The sequence below is a fragment of the Prinia subflava genome, chromosome 11 (assembly GCF_021018805.1).
Source record: "Prinia subflava isolate CZ2003 ecotype Zambia chromosome 11, Cam_Psub_1.2, whole genome shotgun sequence".
NCBI lineage: Eukaryota > Metazoa > Chordata > Aves > Passeriformes > Cisticolidae > Prinia > Prinia subflava.
The window spans coordinates 18978574-19002656 of record NC_086257.1 but is presented as its reverse complement, the minus strand read 5'-3'; the positions used below and the strand labels follow the sequence as shown (position 1 = coordinate 19002656).

At 42.8% G+C, this 24083-nt stretch overlaps 1 protein-coding gene across 3 annotated transcripts; it reads left to right on the top strand.

Moving 5' to 3' along the window:
* The first annotated feature begins 52 nt into the window (after nt 1–52).
* MFN1 (mitofusin 1) lies at nt 53–23990 on the top strand. 3 transcript variants are annotated; one of them, XM_063408097.1, is made up of 18 exons: nt 53–2322; nt 3693–3814; nt 4625–4760; nt 5761–5923; nt 6506–6630; nt 8132–8240; nt 9492–9599; nt 10243–10396; nt 10520–10587; nt 14881–15002; nt 16466–16592; nt 16843–16947; nt 18002–18104; nt 19074–19303; nt 19772–19927; nt 20411–20607; nt 21731–21865; nt 22540–23990. In XM_063408097.1, exons 2-18 carry the CDS (start codon nt 3700–3702, stop codon nt 22607–22609), a joined length of 2223 nt encoding a protein of 740 aa, XP_063264167.1. In that variant the 5' UTR covers nt 53–2322; nt 3693–3699; the 3' UTR covers nt 22610–23990. The 3 variants fall into 3 exon arrangements, with proteins under 3 accessions (XP_063264167.1, XP_063264165.1, XP_063264166.1); XM_063408095.1 differs by lacking the exon at nt 53–2322 and adding an exon at nt 2859–3014; XM_063408096.1 differs by lacking the exon at nt 53–2322 and adding an exon at nt 2915–3043.
* Nucleotides 23991–24083: the final 93 nt, after the last annotated feature.

The window sequence follows — 24083 nt, the reverse complement described above, 5'->3', positions numbered from 1 at the left end:
TGTTGTGATACCAGTTCTGATGGCCATCCTGATCATTCATGTCTAGTGTACAAGATCAGCTCTCTTGAGTTTAAAAAGGCACAGAAACAAAGCAAATACTTAATTCCATGCTCAAATAACCCAATACTGGTCTCAGTTCCACATCTAGCTCATGCTGTGTGGCAGCAGTCCATTGCACTGGTGTTTAGCAATAGCACTGGCCTGCTGAAGATAAGGGTGTTCCAAAAGTTCCCAGGCATGGACATCTCCAGATTCACATAGCAGCCTTCATTTCCCACCTCATGCTCCTGGTAAGCTTTTTCAATTGTCCTGTTTTTCTCTTGGGATACCTTTCTGACCTCACTGTTCACTTTGTTCTATGTTTCAGTCCGATCTGTGGGACTGTCCAACAAATGTACAATACACTCTTCCACACATGTACTACATGACTCCCACATTATTTACCTTCAATTCTTGTATTTTACTGCACTGAGGAGACACACATTGCTTGGGTTGGGATTGGATCACGTTCTAATTGCAAAAGGAATTTGCAGTGATCCTGCTGAAAATGTACAAAATTGCTTTCTTATGTAAAACCCTAATTTAGCTGTCACTGAAATTATGTATGTCACCAACCTCTGATTAGAGCAAACTTCTAGTAGTCTATATTATTGTAATAATTCTGTATATTTATAATTATCTTTCCACCATTAGTAACTTGAGGAATGTTATTTTAACTCTGTAAACTTTAAACTTTTATATACAGGCTTAAAAGACCAGTACATTACAAAATTTTTACTAATCACTCTCAGATTATTTCACACATTTGTTTATATTATATATAGCACTATGCCATTGTAATCATTGGAAGTGAGTTTTTACAGTTCATTCTGTAACTCTATTTCCAAGTGGACAGATAAAAAAACAAGAGTGGGGTCACTTAGATTATGCTAGATACCATGGTGAAAATACCCATAAATTACGGCTGGAGTTTACATTTCTTTCTTGACTGTAAATTTGTAATGTAAGATTGTTTAATGTAAGCTTTGTATAGAGATAATTAATGTATCAAACATTTCTTGATCAGTGAGATTTGGTGTTATCAGCTTCAAGGCATGCAGGGGTCTTTGGATTTGATTTTTAAAGCTAAGGATAAAACTTGGCCGAATGTTATCAATTAATGGAAGTTCTGATTTCCAGAGAAGTATTTCTGGAAAGTCTGTGAACCACTTAGTGTTTATTTTGTTGTGGGAGGCAAGACCATTTCTGTCACTTTGAAATGCTGATTTACTACTAGATCTTGTGTTCTGTCATTGAAAAGGGCAACCTGAGGGTGCCTTGCTGTATTTTATTACTCCCTTGTATAGAGAATGACAGTATCTGTGGTAGAATTGCTGATTTCCTATTTTGAACACATTCTTCCTGTCTGGCTTAAAATAGTAGCAATAATATAGTTAACAAAACACTATGATGAATTATTTTCTATATGGAAAGTTAATTTTGCTCATATATCTTAAAGGGGGAATAGTGGGTCTCTGAAACCTCTGCTCCTGCTGATGGTACAGAGGTGGAATGGTACAGCTGACCTCTGGAGAGAAAGCTGTGCTGGGAGACAGTGACAAGAAGGGGAAAAAAGGCATTTAAAAATTCCCCCAAAATAAATAAGGGGGCTTAAGAAGTGTATTTGTACAGACCAGCATTGTGTCCCCAGCAGGAATTGTGGTGTCCTGTGCCAGCACACAGCCCTGTGACACAGCAAACTTGCTTGTTGACATGAATAACTTCATGGCTATCTTTGAGTTGGGTTATTTCTGATCTCTAAAGTGGGAATCAAAACAATACCCCACAGGAATGTTGTGAAGCCAAACCATTCCAAACTAAAATGCACCGTTTAAACAGGCAATGTATCCAAGGTCGTCTTAGGCTGGGTTTTATAAATGAGGGACTAATGTTAGTAGTTTCTTTTTAGTATCTATCAGGGAGCAAATGGAAGTGTACAGGGAGTAGCATGTCTCATTTTAAAAGGGAACACAAGTACACTGCTAGCTTCCACGTGATCTGCATGGTAAAGAAAGAAAGTTACTAAGTAATAGGAAAAATAGGTAATGAGTCTGCCTAGAGTCTGGAATACTGAAAGGCACGGCTGAGCCTGCCAAGGGCAGGGAAGAAAGACATTTGGGTTCTTTGGGTGAAGCAGTAAGTGGCAGGTGAGTGCTGACCGGAGTGCAGCTGCTCTGGTACCGGCACAGATCCGCAGCCTGAGCAGCTCATCGCAGCCTGGAGTGGCAGAAATTAAAATAAACCCTAGGGACCAGGACCGTGCCAGCAGTTTGATTCAAAGCAGTAAGTATCACATTCTGGTTGTTCACTGGTACCTGCAAGGTTCAGCTGTTTCAGGAACAGCATTCCAAGCACAAGCTACGCAAAATCATGAGATTGGCTTTGGCGGTGTTTTGTATTTGAGAAATCTGTAGTTCATTCTTTGCTTTTCAGACTTTTGAACCCTTAGTTTCAATGTGTGACTCGATTTTAGGCGTATTTTTCCAACCTTAACAAATCTCTGTGTGTCAGATTCCTGGATCATGTTTCTTATTGAGCTAAAGACCTTTTTATGTGAAAGACTGTTGACTTCAAAGTTTACATCCCACAAATTATTGCAAGATCTTAAAATACAGCGGATTAGTAATCCTCAAATAACGTGTTCTCTAGAATGCTGTTGTCGCCGATTTTCATTTAGGTTCTCGTTTCCTAATGCTCCTGTACCAGCCGCATGAGGTGTCGGTGCCGTGGCGCTGTGCCTGAGCCCCTTCCCCACACTCCCGCGCCCTCTGCCCGCCTCCATTTCGCGACCTGCCCGCGCTCAAGATGGCGGCGGGCGCCCTCAGCCCGCACTCAACATGGCGGTGCCCGGGCGCCGAGCGGGGTCATGGGAGGAGGAACGGGAAGTGACGCCCCCCGTCCCGGCGGCGGCGGTGACGGGCACGGCCGGGGCCAGCGGGGCTCCGTCAGAGACAGGGGCCCGGACCGGGACCTCTGTGAGAGACTAGGGGGGAGCGGGGGCTCGGTGAGGGACCGGGGCTATGCTAGTGCGCCGTGAGAGACCGAGGCGAGCGGGGATTTCGTGAGGGACCGGGGCCGAGCCAGAGCGCCGTGAGGGACCGGGGCTGAGCCGGGGCTCCATGCGGGACCGGGGCCGAGCCAGAGCTCCGTGAGGGACCGGGGCTGAGCGGGGGTTCCGTGCAGGACCGGGGCTGAGCCGGGGTTCCGTACAGGACCGGGGCCGAGCCAGAGCTCCGTGAGGGAGCGCGGCTGAGTGAGGCACCATGAGGGACTGTGACCGCCGCGGCCCCTCGGCCTGACCCCGCCGAGCCGGGGCTCCGGGAGGCAGCGGGGCCCGTCCTCGCTGACCCGCGGGCGGTGGGGAGGCGGGAGCCGTGTTTGACGAGGGGAAAGCCTCGTGTTTCCGGGACAGATAACAGCAGTTCGGTTCGAACCTGTCCCTGAGATTCGCCAGCCCTCTTGGCACTTGTGGCGAGGAGATGAGTGTAAACAGCGCAAACTGAGCTTACTGCCCTTTGGAGTTTAGAGCTTTGGTTTGGGACTTCTGGCGTTTTTGTTTTGTTTTGTTTCTTAATGGCTTTGTGAGCAGTATATGAGTTTTAATTAGCTGGGTGTACCGAGTGTTTGGCCACTTTATGCCCCTTTCCTTGCAGCTGCAGCATGGCAGAAGCCTCTGTCTCTCCTCTGAAGCACTTTGTGCTGGCCAAGAAGACCATCACTGCCATCTTCGACCGGCTGCTGGACTATGTCACTGAGGGAGCAGCCTTTGTGGAAGGTGAGCTTTCCCCTTAAACACGAGAGCGTTCTGCTTTGTTTTGAGTGTGTTTTACAGCAGAATAATGTACCTTATGTTATCTGTTACTGTTTGTATAAACGTGCACCTTCAGAAATAGTCACATTTTTCATTTGACACTAGGGGTTTTTTCAGCTTGTGCTGGAAGGAATGTCTGGCATGGCTACATACCTGAAAAGCTGATTAAGTCACTTGGGCTGGCAGCCTGGTCTCTTTTCCATGAGGGTGAAAGCTTAACCACTCTGGCCCTGTAGTTCTATGGCGGTTGCTTTTGCAAAGAAGGAAGGACAAACAGGTTCTCCCATTTTTCAGCAGAAAGGTGCATCAGTGATGCAATGCAGGGAACTGCTGGTCACACCCTCAGAGGTTTTAGCAGCGTGGAACATGTGTGGCCACACAGAGTTGGTTGCTCATCGTCCCAGTGAGCTCTGCAGAGGGAAGACAGCCCAGCTTCACTGGTGTATCCATCAGAGGTCCTGGCTTTCCTCTCTGGAGGAAACAGGTGTCCCAAGGAGCTGGGCAAGTGAGCCCATCAGGCTGTGTGCGCAGGGAGAGTGGATCAGTGGTTGGTGATTGATCTGAAGTGATTTATGGTGTGATTTCACCGGTGCTTGTGGCAGAGCTGTCAAGTGATAAGAGCTGGTGTCAGTGTCTGCAGTGGGGTTTTCCTTTTGTTGTTTAACCACTGTAATTAAAATTTGCAGTTGGCATGTTCAGTACTGCTTACTTACACCTTGTATCACAGAACACATTCTCTGTATGTGATTTTATGTTTCTCCTTTCTGCGTGTAGCCACATACAAGAACCCAGAGCTTGATCAGATAGCGACAGAAGATGAACTAGCAAAAATACAAGCATATAAAAAAAAGCTGGCAGTCATTGGAGAGGTGCTCTCACGGAGACACATGAAAGTGGCATTTTTTGGAAGGTAATGAACAAAATTACCAGTACTTAATTTTATTTTTTCTTTTAACTTGAGAAGGTCGGAGGTTGTCATGTTCTCCAGAATGGCTTCTGAGTTTTTTAAGCTGGTGATTTTGTTTGTTTAATATATTCTTTTTGCTCTAGACTGTTTCTGCTGAGGACTTTTCTTTTGTATTTGATCAGAAGTGCTGAAGAACTCTAAACTTGGATCTGTTTGTGTCTATAAGCAGCTGAAGAGAAGCAGAGATGGTTGCCTTGTTGGTTGTAACATCAGTCTGACAGATCTGTGTGATGATTTTAAGGATATCAGTAACAATGTGGTCTGCTAGTCCACTTTTCTTCAGGGAGATTGATTTTTCTGTGCTTACATTTAAACATGTGGTTATGTATTTTCGGAGTGTGAATCTGCATTGTTCTAAAAATTCTCTAATAGTATTGGAAAAAAATGTATACAATGGTGGTCTTGCCTTCATTTTGCTAAAAGTAGTTTAGTAATTTAAAAAACTAAAAAAGTTCTAGAATAAAGAAATTAGTTATATCTCAGCCTTGATATTTCAAAAAGTTAAAAGTTGAATACAAGCTGTGATGTGTGATAAAAGTTTCCCTTTTGCAAAGGGAAAAAGTTCTGAGCAGGAAGAAGAGAACTCAACTCTCCCTCTGGCATTTTGAATAAATCTGTGAACTGTTATACAGTGAGCACTGAACTTTTTCTGGAAGTAGCCCAAAGCCTAGTTACAGACTATGTAACTTCATGCTGTTGTGTAATAGTTAAATCTCAAATATTTATGGGTGAGGGGTAGAGGGTTAGTGCAAAGCAGGGCACTGCTGAGGGCTTCAGGTTGGTGACCAGTTCCTCTGAATGAGCGCTCCCCACTCTCTCCTGGCTGCAGCTCTGTACCCAAACCAGGGCTGATGCACTCCAAAGGGGGTGAATTCAGTTCAGCACAAAGGTGTTTGATGCTGCTGTGCTCTGCTCAAAGTGCTTTTGTTTTCTGTCCCTCTAGAACAAGCAGTGGGAAAAGTTCAGTCATTAATGCAATGCTGTGGGATAAGGTACTTCCCAGTGGGATTGGCCATACAACAAACTGCTTCCTCAGTGTGGAAGGGACTGATGGAGATAAGGCTTATCTTATGACAGAAGGATCAGAAGAAAAGAAGAGTGTCAAGGTACATTTCTTGGATGATTTCATGCCAATTTTCACAGGAACTGATTCTCAAAGGGTCTCTTTTTTGACAACAGTTTGAAGTACAACAAAAGCATAAGGGCTCACTCGTTCTGGATTGTTAAGTTCTTATTTAGGAGGGAAGAAGGAACTAATGAAAGCATAGCATGCATTAAGTGATTTATTTTTATAGGACTAAGTAAGTCCTTTTACTGATTAAGGATTTGGAATGTGCCCTTCGTTTGGACTTATGGTGCTCATCTTATTGAACTGCTTACACTGATATGTTAAACCTCTGAGGCAAATTCATGATGATGCTCCGTGGCACACAGTCCAGCCCTGTAGGGAACATTTGTGCCTCAAAAGAAACTCTTCTAAGTTTCAAGGCACAGCTTGTTCTTTAGATGCTGGTGGGTTGAAGAGCTTAAAAAGAAAGTCACAGCTATTCACCAGAACAAAGTGTGAACTCTGTTACCCTGTTCAGGATAGATCCTGTCCAAGTTTGCTTGAGAACTGAATTACACTGGTTTACAGACTTGTTTGAGGTGCATATTCACGTTTGTCTTCTCTTTAATGCTCTCTCTAGACAGTCAATCAGCTGGCTCATGCACTTCACATGGATAAAGATTTGAAGGCTGGCTGTCTCGTCCATGTCTTTTGGCCCAAGTCAAAGTGTGCCCTGCTGAGAGATGATTTGGTTTTAGTGGACAGGTATCTTTTCTGTTTTAGTAAATATTTTCTTGAGGATGTTAGCCATTACAATGTTTAGAAAAGAGATTGGTTTAGATTCAAAATGCTTAGAAGGCTTTTTTGTTTGTAAGGACAGAGTTTGTTCCTTTGTATGTACTGCTTGTCGTCACCCTCCTGATTCTGCCCTTGTAGCAGTTGGAACAGGCGAGTATCTTGTGACTGAGCTGAAAAGGGGAGTAGCTTTTGGCTGAGGATATTCTACCTTTAAAACAAACAGCACGGAGGTATGAATAGGGTTGTTGCAGCAACAACCTTTTGCCCATTTCCTTTCTTGAAACGCTTCAGACTGATCATGTGAAGTATAAACAATGTGGGCTTCATGTTTAAAAGGTTCTGATAAGAGTTGCAGTGCCTGCATACCAAAGTAATGGGTGACCTCAAAATGTAGTTTGTGACCGTGTCAGCTGTGTGTGCCCGGTGTTAGGCTGGCATTTCCTATGTGTTGATGAGTTTAAAGGATTCTGGAAGTGGTTGCTTTGTCCATGCCAAATGCTCTTATTTCTGGCCACTGCTTTATAACCTGGTAGTAGCTTATCAAATCTTCAGGTGATCTGTACCTGACATGTAAGTTAATAAATACTGAATTTGGAAGTAATTCACACAGGTGTCAGTGAATTTTTAAGTATGATTTCTTCAAGAAAACAACACTCAGTGTGTATTGTAATAAGTTGCAGTGGGTTTTGTTCCATCTCTGTCTTGTACTTTGAAATCCCTGGGAGTTTGTTATTATTTTCTGGGATGCATGATCTTGGATCTGCACAGCCTCTGTTGCTAAAGGTAGAATGTAAAGGGGAGAAAAAAGAGCATATATTCTGAGAGAGCAGGTATTTGGAAAGAGCAAATCATCCTTTTACTGTTAAATTGAGAAAATTTGAACCAGCAATAATTTATTATTAAATTGTTTTATTAAATTATTATAATAAATGTATTAAATTATTAAATTGCAAACACTACTTTATACTCATATTCCACTTTTCTTTTTTTAAAACTGATAGCACTATAGTTTTCACTTCGTTTTGATTTCTTCTTAAATCTATGCACAGCTTGCATAGCATATTGCTTTAAACTTGGACTTTATTAATGAAAAAATATTTTATGAACTGCAGTCTCTTCTGATTAAAATTTGGATCCGAGGAGGGGAACCATTGTGTGAGGCTGTCTGGGTTTCTGAGGGTCTGCCTGTCACTTCCCTTGGCAGTTAATTATATGTGCATATTTACTAATCAGAAATTGCATTTTGGAATGAGTAGGTAGTCTAATGATCAAGTGACTGATAAATTGTAGATGGTAATTGGCTTGTGCAGTGTTTACCTTAAGTTTGCAGTAGGCATCAGCCTCAAGAGACAAACCTCTGTAACTGTTTGCAAGGCCCTTAGGCATTTCCACTCTATTTTTATCAGTTTATAAAAATCAACTGCTTCTTTGCTGTGCAAATAAAGAGTTTGTGTTTTGTGCTCGACAGCCCTGGCACAGATGTCACCACAGAACTGGACAGCTGGATTGACAAGTTCTGCTTAGATGCTGATGTGTTTGTCTTGGTTGCCAATTCTGAATCAACTCTCATGAACACGGTATGATGTGCAATGATTTCATGCTACTTCTTCATTTAAATATTCAGCAGCTCCATAACCAGAATAGCTGAGGCCTTTACAGGAGGTGAATCACTGCACTTAGATCTTGTGAATAGATTTGGGGGTTGGGAGGCAAGAAATAATGTAGATCCCTCACTAGGAAAAGGAGAATGAAATTTAAATTTCTTACTGGCTTGGCTTTCTCTGCTTTGAGTGTCATAATTGTCCTTTCCAGTTCAGTTGCATTTTTGATAAATGTGTGATGGAGTGCTTGTCTTGCCTTGCAATTTGTTGGTATTTGTTACCTGAAGACACTTGTATTAATTATCAAAGAAATGATGGAATATTTCATATCCAGAAATACTCTGTAAGTTCAGTAAAATACAAACTAAGAGGAGGTGAGTTCCTGTCTTGTTCCTCTCTCAGGAGAGGGTGAATTCCCTGGACACACCTTGTGTTGAGGATGAGTGCTGCAGGTTCCCCTCAGTGGGCTGTGTTTCTTTTAAAGATGTTAGCAATAAGGGTTCTGTGCAGTGTGGAGAGCTGAAGATATTAAATGTCTTTGTTCTGTAAAGCCTTGTTTCCAGAGAGAGAAGAATTCTATGAACTTTGCAGCCTAAATACTGTAGCACTTGTAAGAGGAGAAAATTTAAGGTGGCCAGAGGAGCTGTTGTGATAATCAAAATATAAGACCAGAAATTTAATGTAATTTTGTAGTAATCACCAGTTTTAAAAATTTAATGTAATTTTGTAGCGATCACATTCATCAATGACTTTTTTTGCTGTGTCTCAACCATACCTCCTCATGGAGGAAATGCTACTTCTCTGTAGTTCAGGCTGATGTTGCCTAGCTGAAGAATAGTTAAATGATATATTTATTATCTGGCTATAAAACCAGATTTTGCAGATTAGCAGGAGCATCTTGGTACTTCAGGTAAGGGAGACCTCACGGTTTTAATCAGGCATCAGTGGTTTTTGAACTATTTTTTGGAAGTTTCTTAGTTGGTATTTTTACTAATTTTTAAAGAAAGTTGCAGTGTCTTTGACTTCTAGCACTGGCATCAGTTTTAAGACATGTGATGACTTTTGAACTACCCCAAGCCTGTTATGTGCTGAATATCTGTGGGTTTTAATACTGATGAATTCTTTATAATCTTTTTAAAAGCTGGATAAAGTTCAGAATCTGTTAAAGAATGCTTGACTCTGGTTTTGATGTCTAGGGAATTTTTCTGTTTGTGCTTTAATTCTTAGGAGAAACATTTTTTCCATAAAGTGAACGAACGACTTTCCAAGCCAAACATCTTCATCCTCAATAATAGGTGGGATGCCTCTGCATCAGAACCAGAATACATGGAAGATGTGAGTGAATTGATGGCTCTTACATGGGTTGACAGTTAATTAAAATGTATTAATATGGAAACAGCAGCTTTGTTTTATTAATAAAATGCTAAGTTTCGTGGTCAGAAAATGGAAATTCTTTGTTCTGACCAAAAAGCAACTTGCAATTGAAATGGCAATATATGCAGGCAAGTAATAAAATGGGAGACCTATTTAGCACTTTTTTCCTCCACAGTTAAGCTTTTTTTATCTTATTTGTATTACCTCTTGTTTCTGCAGTGATAGTACAGCCTGAGGGCACAGTTTATATATTTATACCTGCATAGAGTAGCTGGGAAAGTGCAGCAGTAGATGGGAACAGCTTGGATTTCAGATTTTCCCAACAACAGCCAGCTTGCAGTGAGAATTATTTCTCCGTGTATGGGGAATGAGGGGTTTACCCCAGTAACTGGCTGAGATCTCTGACTTATGTAAATACAATTGTAGGAGGAAGTATTATTGTGTCCAGGTCTGTTCAAAGGAGTAAAAGCAGCTGCTGCCTCTGTAGGGTTGGCAGGCATCTGCTGTCAGAGGGGTGGTTCACATCTGTTTGTGACTCTGATGTTGGGATGTGTTTGTTGGTGGCTCAGTTTTTGCCTTTCATGAGCTTTTTACCTTTCCTCAGGTGCGCAGGCAGCACACAGAGCGCTGTCTGACTTTCCTGGTCGATGAGCTCAAGGTTATTGATCCTGTGGAAGCAAGGAACCGCATCTTTTTCGTTTCAGCAAAGGAAGTTCTGAGTGCCAGGAGACAGAAGGCCCAAGGAATGCCAGAGGCTGGTGTGTAGGAATTCCTGCTTTCCCTCAAATACAGAAAAACCCTGTAAAACCCCATAAATATATTTAAGATGCAGTCCCTGCTGTGAGGCACTGCTGTTTCCCTTATGGTCTGTTGTTTCATAGGTGAAGCACTTGCTGAAGGATTTCAAACAAGATTCCAGGAATTTCAACGTTTTGAGCAGATATTTGAGGTATTTATGATGGGCTTTTTCGACTGCCTGTTTTTTATTGTAAATGTAGCTTTTTCTTATGCTTAGCTTAATTATACTGAGCATTACCCATATTAGCAAGTGGAGGAGTGTAAGGTATTTAAACCATCTGCCTTTTCTGTGGGTTCTGTTCAGACCTTCTCACCTTGAGTAGCAGCAGGTAGTTGTTGGAAAGGAGAATTATATCAATGAAGGAAGGGACCAAAACTCTTAGCTCATGTTTTGAGATCTCAAGACCAATATAGTCCATGTAAGAAGAAATTATAGTCTTGAAACACGTGTATCACTTACAGCCACGTGCTGGTGAATGTTTGCAGTAAGAAATTCAGTTTTATCAATGTAAATCTAAAAATTTGCTTTCATTTCTAAAGCCAGAGTTTTGAATCTATCACCATTATGTACCTCTTAGCTCTGTTACTCTGAGCATTAACACTCTCCTTGCATCCTTTGTGCTGTACAGAATCCACCCTTCCACCTCAGTTTAGCCATATTCATAGCTGGAGTTCACAGTTTCTACAGAAGGAGGACTGGCCACACAGTTGAGTGGTTTCTTTGTGATAGGATCCATTTGACTTGCTGAATTTGATAACTTTAATTAACTAAAGCCATTCTTGGATATCTTAAAGAGGTCTCTTGGGTATCCCTCAGTGGTTTTGTATATGAGTATTTTTTAAAAAAATCAAACTGCCTCCAAAAAGTATTTGTTCTTGCATTGCAACAAACCCGTTTAACCGTAGCAAAACTGAACTATGTAGTGATGTGTGTATATCAGAAAGGTTTTAAAATAATAGCTTGATTCAGTCTTGCATAAGCAAGAAAATGTCAGACTAAATTTAATCCTTATCCACACTCATATGATAGGTGACTGAAGTGTTGAAATGATGGGTTCAGGGCTCTGGCAGGGCCTGGCTCCATGGGACATGACATTTCTTGTGTCACTAGCTGTAGTCAAACGTGCATGTTTTTGCAATTTTTGTCCTCAGAACCATAGTAGGAAGCTTTAAACCAGCAGGAAAAAAGTGGAAATCGAGCCTCTAAATCAGTTATTGTTCTTTATTGTATTTTGCCATCTGCTGTACCCAAAGCTTTTTTGACAAAATCTCATGTAATTACTGTTAAGCACTCAATGCATAGAATATTTCAATATGAAGATGGATGATGACTTATTAAATGATGTGATGCTGTGAGTGCTCAGCACATCTGTAAATCAGATGTCACAGACTCAAGTTGGCCATCACAATGAGAAATATCTGTCACAGGATCACAACCATGACAAGTTTCTGTGGCAGAGGCTGGGACAAGGAACATGCTGTGACAGCACTGCATGGCCTTAATTCAACTTTTTTTCTTCTTTTACGTGTTACATTTGCTGCACACCTGACTCCAGCAGTGAGAGTGGATTCTGTAGTGTTTTTCCCTGCTCAGCTGTGTTTCATGCTAAAGTCATTATTAATGGCTTTGAATAGGGGGGTGATCCCATCATTTAAAGAGAATGACAACTGTGCTGAATTAAGATTGCCAAAGCAATTGAAATTTTGAGTGCTTACTGTTGCAGCCTCTTTCACATTCAGGTTTTGTGGCAGTTTCCTAAGTTACAGTGGCAGTTTCTGTGCTTTTAAGGCAAGGCTGAGACTGAAGTGGTTTACCAGCTCTGAAGTCTTCAGACCTAATACTCAAATTACTGTTACCTGAGCTGATAAAGTAGCTGACAGCAGCATACTGTTGTCATCAGTTGTGCTTGCCAGCTCTAGGCTTTGTATTAATGAGGAATCTCAGACTGCAGGGAGAGCCTTCTGTGTGGAATCCTCACTGATACCGTGCCTTGTGCACTGCCAGACCAAACTCAGATGCTGTACAGCCCTGAGTACAGCCTCAGCACTTCTGCCTAAAGCACTCTGCAGTTGCTCTGTTTCCACAGAGGAGCTGCAAGTCTCAGCATCTTGGATTACATTGCAGTGTGTGAAAAGGAAGGGATGAGAGCACAGATGTCTGTCCTCATCCCTGACTCCTCCCCTGCCTCAGTGTGTCTTGCCTTTAGCTCCTTGTCCTGTGCAGGCGCCCTCCTCAGACTTCCCAAACATCTCACTTTTTTGTCCAGCTTACCTCTCTCAGTAACCTGTCACCTCACAGACCTGTCCACGTGTGCCTTGTTCCCCCTGGCTGTATCTGCTGGGTTTGCTCCTCCTGGATTCTCTCACCCTGCTTTTGTCTTCACTAAAATTGGACAGCTTCTCCCTCTTCTCCATATGGGCTGAGAAGAGGAACTGTTACTTTTCCATATTCGTGATTTTAGTATCAGTTCCCTGATGGGAAAGCCTGTTCATTCCAGGACTGATATGAGCTCTGTAAAGATAAAATCTTAAAAAAAAAAATTTAGAAATTTTAGAAACCAGTGCAAGTGAGTTGTGGTATGACAAAAATTTGGACTATTTTTGAAAGGCTTGTAAGATTTATATAGACTTTTGTGTAAGGGCAAAAATCATTCCAAAACTAGATGAAACATGTTTGTCTGCAAAACACAGGGTGGTTGGAGTTGCTAAAAAAAAATACTGGTGCAGGCTTTACTAGAAACTCTTGTAAGCAGTGGGGAAATTAGGATTTTAGAGATTCATGTAGTAGCTTTAAAAAGTGATGCTACTATGTATGTCAACTGTATTGCAACAAAGTAAAGGAGAGAGGCAGTCCTAAAGCACTGAATTCTTGAATCAGTTCTGAATTTTTATATTGGGGAATAATAGAAAGTAGTCAGTGTATTTGTTGAAATTTTACAGTGAGATACTGCAAAGAAATGCCTGGGCCCTGCACTGTGTGCAGTAGTGCCCGGAGGATATCCTACATAAAACCAACCCCACCATGCCTTAGGTTGGGGTGTTTCTCAAAAATACTGGCAGCAGAAGTGGTGAGGGAAGCAGTGGAGGAGGGAGGCAGAGTGGGAGAGGGGAGTGAAGGCAGAGCTGGAATGAGGCAACACTGCAGAGCCCTTCCCCAGCACTGCCTGGGGATGCAATTCAGAATGTACTGGGTGTGTAACAACCGTCCTGTGCTACTGGCAGTGGCCTGGGAGGGTACCTGGTTCTGGTTAGACTGTTGAAGCGCAGTTTATCTTGGTTTCACTAAATACTTACTCACAGACTAAAGCAAAACTGCTGCTGTCCCCCTCTTACCTTTCCCCGTCGTTTAACTAACCTTTGTGTTTTTCCTAGTGCTCTAACTTGGATTTTCTGATTGTGTTGTGAGTGATTGTCATCCTTTTACCTACCACTTACTAACGTTGGGAAGACTCTGCTCTGTGCCTAGTCTAGCTCTTACAATGTGCTGATATTTAAGAAACTCTGGCCTTTCATTGCTGATTTCTAGATCTGCTTCGTCGAGGAACAGGGACTGTTTTACCCATTTTGTTTATTTTGTTTTCTTCTATTATTTTTAGATAGCTGAAATCTAAAATTCATCATCTTAGCATATGCTAAGGTCATAGGCAAGTCTCATAAAAGCAATCTACACCTGTGCCATGAAAGGTGAATCCACAGATGGAGAACAATTTAAAAATCCCATTGATCTAGTTTAAGGAAATCAGCTGCTCCCTTTCTTCCTCTCAAACCCAAGAGCTCTTCAGTCACTGTCCTGTATTTCTGAATTGCTGTTCAATATTTAAGATTGATTAGAAATTGTATTGTTAGAGCATTTTCTACTTACTCATTTAATGCTTCAGTAATACGCAAACAAGCTGATATTTTAAGGACTACTTAACTTTTGTTTATCCCGTGAGAAAACCCTTGTTTCTTATTCCTAATTGTGTATTATGTTCCTGGATGGTCAGTATTGACATGAGAATGTCAAATTTTATTGACAGAATTGCCTCTTGAAAGTAAGACTGTGTAGTGCAACAGAGAAAACTGAAGGCAGGCCATATTGCTAGCATTCATATTTGACATTTGTAATTCCAAATAGATGGTTTTGAAAATTTCCTGAAGAGACAGATTTATCTTATGTATTCATCCAAGTTTTCTTTTTTTTTTTTTTTACATTATTCATTTATTTTAAAAGAATGAAAACCTATGCACATTACTGTGAATGGACACGAAGGCAGATTTGCTGCTATAGATTCATTTGAGATTTCAGTTTCTGTTGTCTTTTAATTTCTTTATACTTTCTGTTTTTATTTCCCACTGGTTTAAGTTCATGGTAAAATTGGCAGCATGTGTTTTCTGACAGTGAAATTCCTGATTGTGTTGGCATGGAATTGCAGTAATGTGTTGTGGCTTGGGCCCCTCGCAGGAGTGTATCTCGCAGTCAGCCGTGAAAACCAAGTTTGAACAGCACACTATCAGAGCTAAACAGATAATAGATACTGTGAAAAACATTATGGACACCATAAACGTGGCAGCAGCAGAGAAAAGGTAGGTGGGTTGATTGGAGGGCTGGTTGGATTTGGTTTGTCCAGATCATCTGAGGAACCAGTTCTGTGCTGGTGATTTTCTTGGGCCATTATGGACTTTAAAATTCATTTTTTTCTGGTTGGTAAGAAACAGACAATTTCCCTGGTGTGTCAAAATCTCAGTCTTACCACTGTTCACTTGCTCACTCAGTTGTGTTCTTGGTCTGTGACTTCTGTACAGGGATCCTGGTTTAATTGGTGTTCTTCATTACTGGCTTGCAATCCGTGTGTTTTCAAACCATTTTTTCAGAAATATTTAAAATGTTAAGTTTTTCTAGTGGTATCCAACGTTTCAGAGGTGATGTTTATGCCTGCTCTACTTCCATTAACAGTTACAGTGAAGAAAAGAAATGGAAGTCTGTAAATGTTTTAATTTGCAAGTGATTAGAATACTGTAAGGAACGAGATGAGCCCGAGCTAACAGAAGTTTGGCCTCTGGCCTTTTCCAGATTGCATCCTTAAATATCATTATTTTCTCAAGTAATCCTTTAGTGCTAATGATAGCAGCTCATCTGCTCTGTCTGGTACCTTCACGTATCCTTTGAGGTTTGCATATGTGTGCAGTTCTTCCTCACTTTTATTGCCACCTTGTGTCTCTTGTACACAGTGAACTTGCTGTCAGGATTAATCCTTCCTATCCATCTCCTTCCTGCCTGTCAATAACATGTCTTTGTGTTTCAACAGACTTCACTGTGCTGTCAAACACACCCTGAATATGTCAGTTTTTACAGACTGCCTGTTTACATACTGGCTTGTCTTACGTTGTCAGATCCTACGAAAACATGCTGTGAAATGTTTGAAAATATTCTGATATTCTACTTCTTTCTGTCAGTTGACTTAACTAAAATGTCTGTGGTGACATCTCTTAGTCTGAACTGCTATTTGTTGTTTCTGCTGGCCCTTCAAGATGAAATAGCTTCAGGTTTTCAGGAATTTTTGCTTAAGTGATAGTCAAGGAATTCTAAAGAGACTTGTTTGTGACAAAGTTGGTTTCTGCCCCATCCCCTTTGCTTGCAGGGTCATCAGACTCACATCACTGTTCAGGAGTGGCTGAGGGCTGTTGGTCAGCAGCGGTTTCATCATATTTACCCTTTTTTTAAAATCAGGGTAGACAAGTTATTAAAGGCCTCTGATTCCCCACACCTTTTTTAGTTGTAATTGTGTGAGATAATACAGTGATAACAATCCTGACTGGAAGTGCTGGGGTTGAGTTGTGTTGCTCAGCACAGCCTCTGAAGCCTGGTGCACGTGGAAGTGCCATGGACAGCCCCTCTGGAGCAGTGCCTGTGCCTCGGGCACCAGTGTCAGTGGCAATCCCTCCACTGCCCAGAAACCATCAGCTGGGTGATCCATGCCTGGTTAAGGGCCTGTTCCTTTCCTGGGGAATGCATGGTGGTGATGGTGATTTCCTTTCTGCTGGGGTAGAGTCCATTCCATGGAAGAGCGAGAGGATCACAAGGACAGGCTGGACTTTGTTCGAAACCAGCTGAACATTTTGACAGAAGACACCAAGGAGAAAATCAAACGCGTTACCGAGGAGGTCGAAAGCAAAGTAAGTAAAAGCAGTGGGAACAACCTCCCAGATCCCAGATTTGGGGCCCACCTGTCTCAGGAAATATGTTTGAAATGTCAGAATGTTCCTTTTTCAATACAAAAAAAAAAAAAAAGCTGCTTAAAATGGCAATCTTTCCTGACTGTCAGGTGATTGAATGATTTCTTGGGACAGTTCATGCAGTAGTCTGTTCTCACTCTGTCTGGAAAAGGTGGAAGAAGCATTTTAAGTATTTCCTGTGTTCTTCCAGGTCTCCTCTGCCATGACTGATGAGATTTGCCGGCTTTCAGTTTTAGTTGATGAATTTTGTTCTGATTTTCACCCTTCTCCTCAAGTCCTGAAGCTCTATAAGGCAGTAAGTGTTTTTGAATGGTGTGAAGCCAGGTTCTTTGTCTTTCTCTTAATTTCTACTTCTGTATTTTCATAAATTGCATAGACTTTATGTGCCTTTGTCTGAGCATTGCATGATTTTTGCTTGCTGACATGTGCTCATCTCTACCCAAAACAGGAAAAGGTTGAAAATATTTTCTCCTTTGTTTTTAGAAAGAAATTAAAAAGGCATCTTTTTAGTAGTAGAGTGGTTCCTAATTTCGAGTCTTCACTTCCAGTAAATAAGAGTTTGCATAAATAATTTTCACTACTCCTAAAATCGAATAAATCAAAAAATAAAATGAGCTTGCAAATAGCCCAGACTTTTATTAAAAACTGGTTTGGGTTTTTTAACTTTTATAAATTCTCCCTCAAACTTAGTGCTTTAGATTAAAGCACATATACCTGTGTTTGCCTCTCGTGCTCAGACTTTGCTGATAGTAATGACTGCCATAGCTCCCCTATGGAGTCATAGAATGTTCTGAGTTGGAAGGGACCCACAAGGATCACCGAGTCCAACTCTTTAAACAAATGATTCATATGGAGATCGAACCCACAACTTTGGTGTTAACAGCACCGTGCTCCATCCAGCTGAGCCCATCTCAGGCTGTTCCAGCCTGGCTGATCACCCGGGAGTGCTGCATTTGCAGGACAGCCTGTATGTTCCACCTGACCCAGGGGAGTTAGGCTGGGTTTGCCCCTGTGCAGAGCAGTGGAATTGGCTCCCATCAAATGATACCGTAAGGGCTTTGCAGGGCAGTAGGCAGTGGTTTGCTTTTCACTGTCACAGGTTACTGAAAGGAGACTCTTACGCCTTTTAATGTTTACAGTCCTAGGGAAATCTTTCCTGTGTCACTTCAGTTAGGTTTTCAGTCCCAGTGTAAAGTTTCCCAGTTGGAAAGCATGGTATTTCCATGGAAACATGCTTTTCTTCCCACTGTAAATAACAGTGCTTAGTGTGTAATGTACTCCTGTTCCATATAATGTAACTGATGGGCTAAATACAAACTGATGAGCTTGTGTTCTTTGTAACACTTCAGGAACTGAACAAACACATAGAAGACGGTTTGGGAAAGAACCTGGCTGAGCGCTGCTCCAGTGAAGTCAACCAGTCAATGCACCAGTCCCAGCAGGAGATGATTGGTAGGAGGAGGGAGAAGGAATGTTAACACTTCACATTAAAGGAAGATAATCTAGGAAAATTCAGTTTTAAAAGAATTTTCCTTCTGATCATGTTTAACGTTGACACCATGAGGGATAAAGGAAAAGCCATGATAGACCAGGACTGAGTGTTTAGCTCAGTCCCCTGCTTCTGATACTAACCAGTAACAGATGCTGGGGGAAAAGAATAATGAGCCAGGGTAAATATATCACTCCCTCTCCATTTTAGGGACTTCTGAGCTGATACACTGCATCTGGATTAATGGCTTAAGCAAGTAGTAATGGACCTGTCCTCTGGAAACTCAGCTAATCCTTTTATAAACCCATTTAAAATTTGGCTTCCACAAGAGATACACCAAATACACTAATTAATAGAAAATGTTTCTGCAGTATAATGCTCTCCCTAGCTCCCTCCAGACCCAGAATGCAAAACAGTTCATTTCACAAAGAATTTGTGCACTCCCCCTTTTTTTTTTTCTTTATAAGTAGTAACTTTATTGCACATCCATCTCTATTGGTCTGTTCCTGGTAATAAAAGATTCAGAGCAAGATCATGAAAATATGGGAACCCTTCTGTCCTCTTTTGTAATAATGTTGCCTTTTCTGTGTGGCACCAGAGAACTGATGGATGAATAATTTTTTTTTCTTATTCCATCCCTATCTTTTGACCACTGACAGAAGTCTCTCAGTTAATTTGAGTCTTTTTTCCTAGCAGTGCTTCCTTGGTGAGTTGATTTTCATGACTATTTTCTTGTATCAGAGCAATAAATTTGCTGCTCTGTTAGGGTCAGTCCTGCTGAAATGCCACTGATTTTACAGATAAATAAATAATGAAGTGGTCAGTTCAGATTCTCTAAATGGACAAAGCTGGTCAGCAGTGCAGAGATACTGCTTGTGAAAATGCTCTTCTTCTAATGTTAACTCATCTTTACTATTTGTTCTTATTTCTAGAAAATCTGAAACCACTGTTGCCTTCTAGTGTTCAGGATCAGATCCACTTGCTAATTCCATGCAGGAAGTTTGACCTCAGCTACGATCTAAACTGTCATAGCCTGTGTGCAGATTTTCAAGAGGATATCATGTTCCACTTTTCTTTGGGATGGACTTCTCTTGTAAACCGTTTCTTGGGTCCTAAACAAGCTCAGAAAGTACTCCTGGGATTAGCAGATCCAAACATACATGTGAGTCCTTCAGAGCTACCTTGTTTTACCTTGATGGGAATATATTGATTTTTACTCTGTGCCAGTGCTATTTACACACTTCCTGCTACCTTTCCCTAGATCCATTGTGTGAAATACTTTTGTGAGGGTTGTTTTTATTGGATTATATTCAGGCTAGAATGGAACTAAAAATCCCTTTTAAATTTTCTGCAGCTGTTACACAAGCTGGTTTTCCTTTGGATTGAACCCTTTGAGTAGCCTATTCATTTATAACGTTTGGATCCTTAGGTCAGAACCAGCCCTATTCTCTGTTGGAGGAACTGTCAAAGCCTCCACTGCTCCTCATTTGTTCAAATCTGAACTCTTGTTCAGATTTCTCTGCTGAAGGGTTTCCTTCAAGTAAATGAAAGCCTGAATATATGAAAATAAAACCCCTTTGTGTAGTTCCTCAATGCTTCTGACTGAGGCTGCCGTGTTCCCATCTTGTAGATCCCTCGTCCTTTAGCCAGCACCCCGTGTGCCGCCAGCCTTCCCGCCATAACCCCCGAGGGCGAGCCCCAGGATGACTTTATGGTTCCCCTGGTGCTGAATTTGGCCTCGCTGACATCCCGGACCTCCATGAGCATCATCGTTGTTGGCGGAGTGGCAAGTAGAACTGGAACATTCCCTGCTGGAAGGGGTGGCACAGCCTGAGCTGCTCTGGGTATAACACAGACTTGACATTGGGCCAGAGGAGCACGTGCAGTGCCCTGGATACCCACAGCTCATAGTGAGAAAGCAGGCTGGTCGCTCTGAGGATAGCTGGGCTATTGTCTGTGCCATAAATCTGTGTTCAGTGCCTGAATTAAATGGTGATCTGATGGTACCTCCTTCAGTTTGAATTTGGTTGGAGTTTTGCTTCTTCCTTCATGAAAGAGCAGCAAGGCTTCTGTAACCTGCACGTTTTCTGTGCCATTGGGGACCAGCTCATGTGAATGTAGCTGTATTGCTCTGCAGTAATATGGAAAACATTTATTTTCTTAACCAAGAACACTGAAAAGGCTGTGGAGCTGATTTAAAAAAATGGGTGGAATTAGCTTTTATTCTGTAGGGCACCTTATTTAAGCTAATGAAGATTTTGTTTTTCAGATTTGGAAAACCATAGGCTGGAAAGTGATCTCCCTGTCCCTGAGCATGTACGGGCTGCTGTACCTGTATGAGAGGCTGTCGTGGACCACGCGGGCCAAGGAGAGAGCCTTCAAGCAGCAGTTTGTGAGCTACGCCACCGAGAGGCTGCACATGATCATCAGCCTCACCAGCGCCAACTGCAGCCACCAGGTGCAGCAGTAAGTGTCACACAGCCCTCACTGTGACAGGCCACTGGCACTGGCCCTGCACCATGGCAGCTCTAGAGTCTCTTGGCATTGGTGGGAGGGGGTTTGAGAGTTTAAAATGCCCACCTGGAAAGGCAGTGCCTGCATCCGTGTGTGGCAGTGTGTGGTGCTCTGGAGATGGTGACTCTTTGTCCAGCACCTTACAGCAGAGACGTGGGAGATTGTTCTAGTGGAGGCTGAGTTGCCCTTGGAGTCTCTGCCCCAGAGGTTGCTGTGGGCAAGTTCTGAGCAGCCAATCCTGGCTCTTCTGCACTGCAGGTGAACTTTGATAGCCTTTGATAGCCTTTCTGAGCTATTCTGAGCTACACAGGTGAGGCGTTCTGCACCCTGGGGGCTAGAGGGCGCATTAGCAGCCCTAATTTTCTGAAATAATAATTCAATTAAAATACATAATTGCAAGAAGCTAAGGAAGACAGTCAGACATTACTTAGCAGATACAGGTTAGAAAGTGTTTTGGAAAGAGAAAAGAACAAAAATGGAATAGTAAAAAGTTAAGCTTCAATAAAGGAAAGAGGTGGAGCCCTGTGTCTAGCAGCTCTGTGAGCACATGGAAGAGCTGCACAGTGCTCGAGTAGAGAGGTTTGCATGAGAGCCTGGGTGCTGGGCCCAGGCTGGGAACTGGGTTTGTTCTCCCTTTGTGTGAGGAGGAGTCTTGGAACGTTGGGAGCACGTGGCTAAGGAGGGATGTGGGATGGGGGGCCTCAGTGGGCAGGCCTGCAGCACTCCTCACTCTGCACAGGGCTCGTTCCTGGGAGCAGGGCACTGAGTGTGGCACAGGGCACTGAGCTTGGCAGTGTGGGGCTGCTCTGGCACCTCCTGCCACAGCCAGAGCCCCATCAGGCTTGGCCAGGCACAATGTAGGCATAGACTGAGGTAATTTGGGATGTTCAGGGTTTCTTTTTTTAATTTAAAAAGTACCCAGTTCTCTTGTTTTCTGCTATTCTGTATTCCCATAACAGCTGGAGATTTGTATGCTGTGTTCTGTACACTGCAATGCCATGAGATTTTATTTCTTACTATTGTTTTTTAGCTTAAATTTCTGTAAATCATGATAATAATCTTGTTTTCACTTTAGGGAAATGGCCACTACTTTTGCTCGGCTCTGTCAGCAGGTGGATATTACTGAGAAAAACCTGGAAAAAGAAATAGCTAGGCTTTCCAAAGAAATAGATCAGCTGGAGAACATACAGAGCAGCTCCAAGCAGCTGAGGTGAGTCCTGGTGTGACTGGCCACGAGCATCTCTCAGCCCTGCTGACTCCAGCGTGATCAGTGCTTGCTGTTACTCTGGAGTTGAACTAGGTTAGTTCAGGTGTAGAAGGGGACACAGAGATAGCCTCAGCAGCTCTGGGTAAGTTAATAAATATATGCTGCTGCCTCAGTGAATCAGCTAACCTCCAAAAATATTATTTCTTAGATATCTTTACCCTTGTGTGGGAGACAGGCCTTTGGCCAGAATTTTAGTCTCCTCTGGGTAACTTGAGGGTGGCCCCTTCCCAAAGCCCCCTCCCCAGAGCAGGGCAGGAGAGCAGCTGTGCTGTGCTGAGCCACCCGTGCAGTACTGCTGCTGCCAGTGGTGGGTGTTGGCAGAGGAGGAACTGCCAGCAGCTGCTGCTTCAGGACCCTGGAAGCAGCCTGGGCTGGAGTTTCCTGTTCTTTCCACCTGCTGCAAGGCTGCCCTGGCTCTGGGCTGCTGTGATTCGTGGCCTCAGCTATCCACCACCACTGTCAGGTGAACATCTGCCCCCCATACCCCTTCTAAAAACCTGCAGTGACCTTTTCTTACTGCTGGGGGTGTCAGGAGTAGAAATGAAACACTGATGTCGAGCCTGCCTTTGGGATGTTCAGGCACTGAAGTAAACCCCTTGCTTTTGTTTGTTTTGCAGAAATAAAGCCATTCACCTTGAGAACGAGCTAGATCGCTTCACAAAACATTTTCTTCAAAAGAGTAAATAAAACATCATTGTGAACCTTCCTGGTGCTCCTTTGTAGGGCAAAGTAGAAATTTTACAGGTGACACTGTTCTGTGGAGTCACTTGAAATTATTTATATTTTTAATATTATTCTGGTGACAGTTGTTGTAAAGCTTGGACTCTAATGGTGAATCAAACTGAAGAGCTGTGATATTCTTATGTTCGTTTTGCAGATTTTGGGTTAAAAATTACCTTTAAACACTAAATATTTTTTTTGCACTTGACAAAACCCCAGATCTTCACTGGTTTTCATGAGCAGTGGCAAGTCTCATTTTTATGTAGCAGGGGCAAGTCTCACTTCCTGGCATCCAGGACCTTAGGCAGGCAAAGAGCTTAGCCAGTCTCCTGCTTTGCTGCTTAGGAATTGTCCAGGGATGGAGGGTGCTGGTTTTCCATGGGGGTGTGATTTAGTGAAGTCTGGCAGGGGAAAGGACTCCTGACATGTTTGGAGAGCAGGTGCAGTGTAGTGGGGGCAGTGGTTCCCCTCGAAAGGGCAGGAAAAGATGAGGTGAAGTGCACTAAGGAAATGCTGTGGGCTCCTCTGGCACCCTCCTTGAGCCAGGAGGGCACTGGTTACATGGAAGTGAAGCTGTTTCTTGCAGGGGCAGAGCAGTGAAGGGCTCCTGTGCCCGGAGCACACAGCCAGAACCACGGTGTCACCACCCCAGCTCACAGCCAGGTACAGCAGGGTTTGCTGAGCTGCCCTGGGCACGAGTGCTGCAGGCGGGGTAGGGAAGCTCAGGGTGCCAGGGCGACCTGGATCTCTGCTGCCTTCAGGGAGCAGCACATGGTGAAACCCCTTCTCTCCCTGTGGACAGGTCTCCTCTAGGTCAGACTCCAGGCAGTGTGTGGAGTCCTTTACCTTAGCTCATCTCCAGCAAAGCCTCTTTAAAACCTTCTGCCATTGCTGTCTGCAGTTATTCAACATCTACTTTTTTGTAACTAGACTTTTTAAAATTATATAAAAAAGAAAAGCCTTTTCAGAGTATTTATATATTTTTATGGCAGTGTTAACATTGACTAAGTTAGATTGAGCTCTATGGTACAGGAGTTTGCTATTTTCCAGTAACTAAATGCTGTCTCATCAGGAGATAGATGTAAAATGTAATGCTAGAAGTGTTAAAGGAAGACAACACCCCTCTGTTCAGGTGTTTGTTCTGACTGTGCATGGGGAGTCCTGGGGGTCTGAGGGAAACTGTGGCATCCACCCCTGAGCAACACCCCAGCCTTGGTGTGGGTGGGGACACAGCTGTGTATCAATGCTCTGTTTGTGGAGCATTTGTATTGACATTGTATCAAGATAAAACTTGGAATGCATGTGTTCTCCAGTTATTTATTAAAATAAGTCCTACCCCTGTGCTCTAGTAAGTTCTTTGGCAGCTTTGTCCAGGTGGAGACGTGCACATCACTCGCACAGGGAACGCAGATCCGAGACAGGGCCCAGCTGCTGCTCCAGT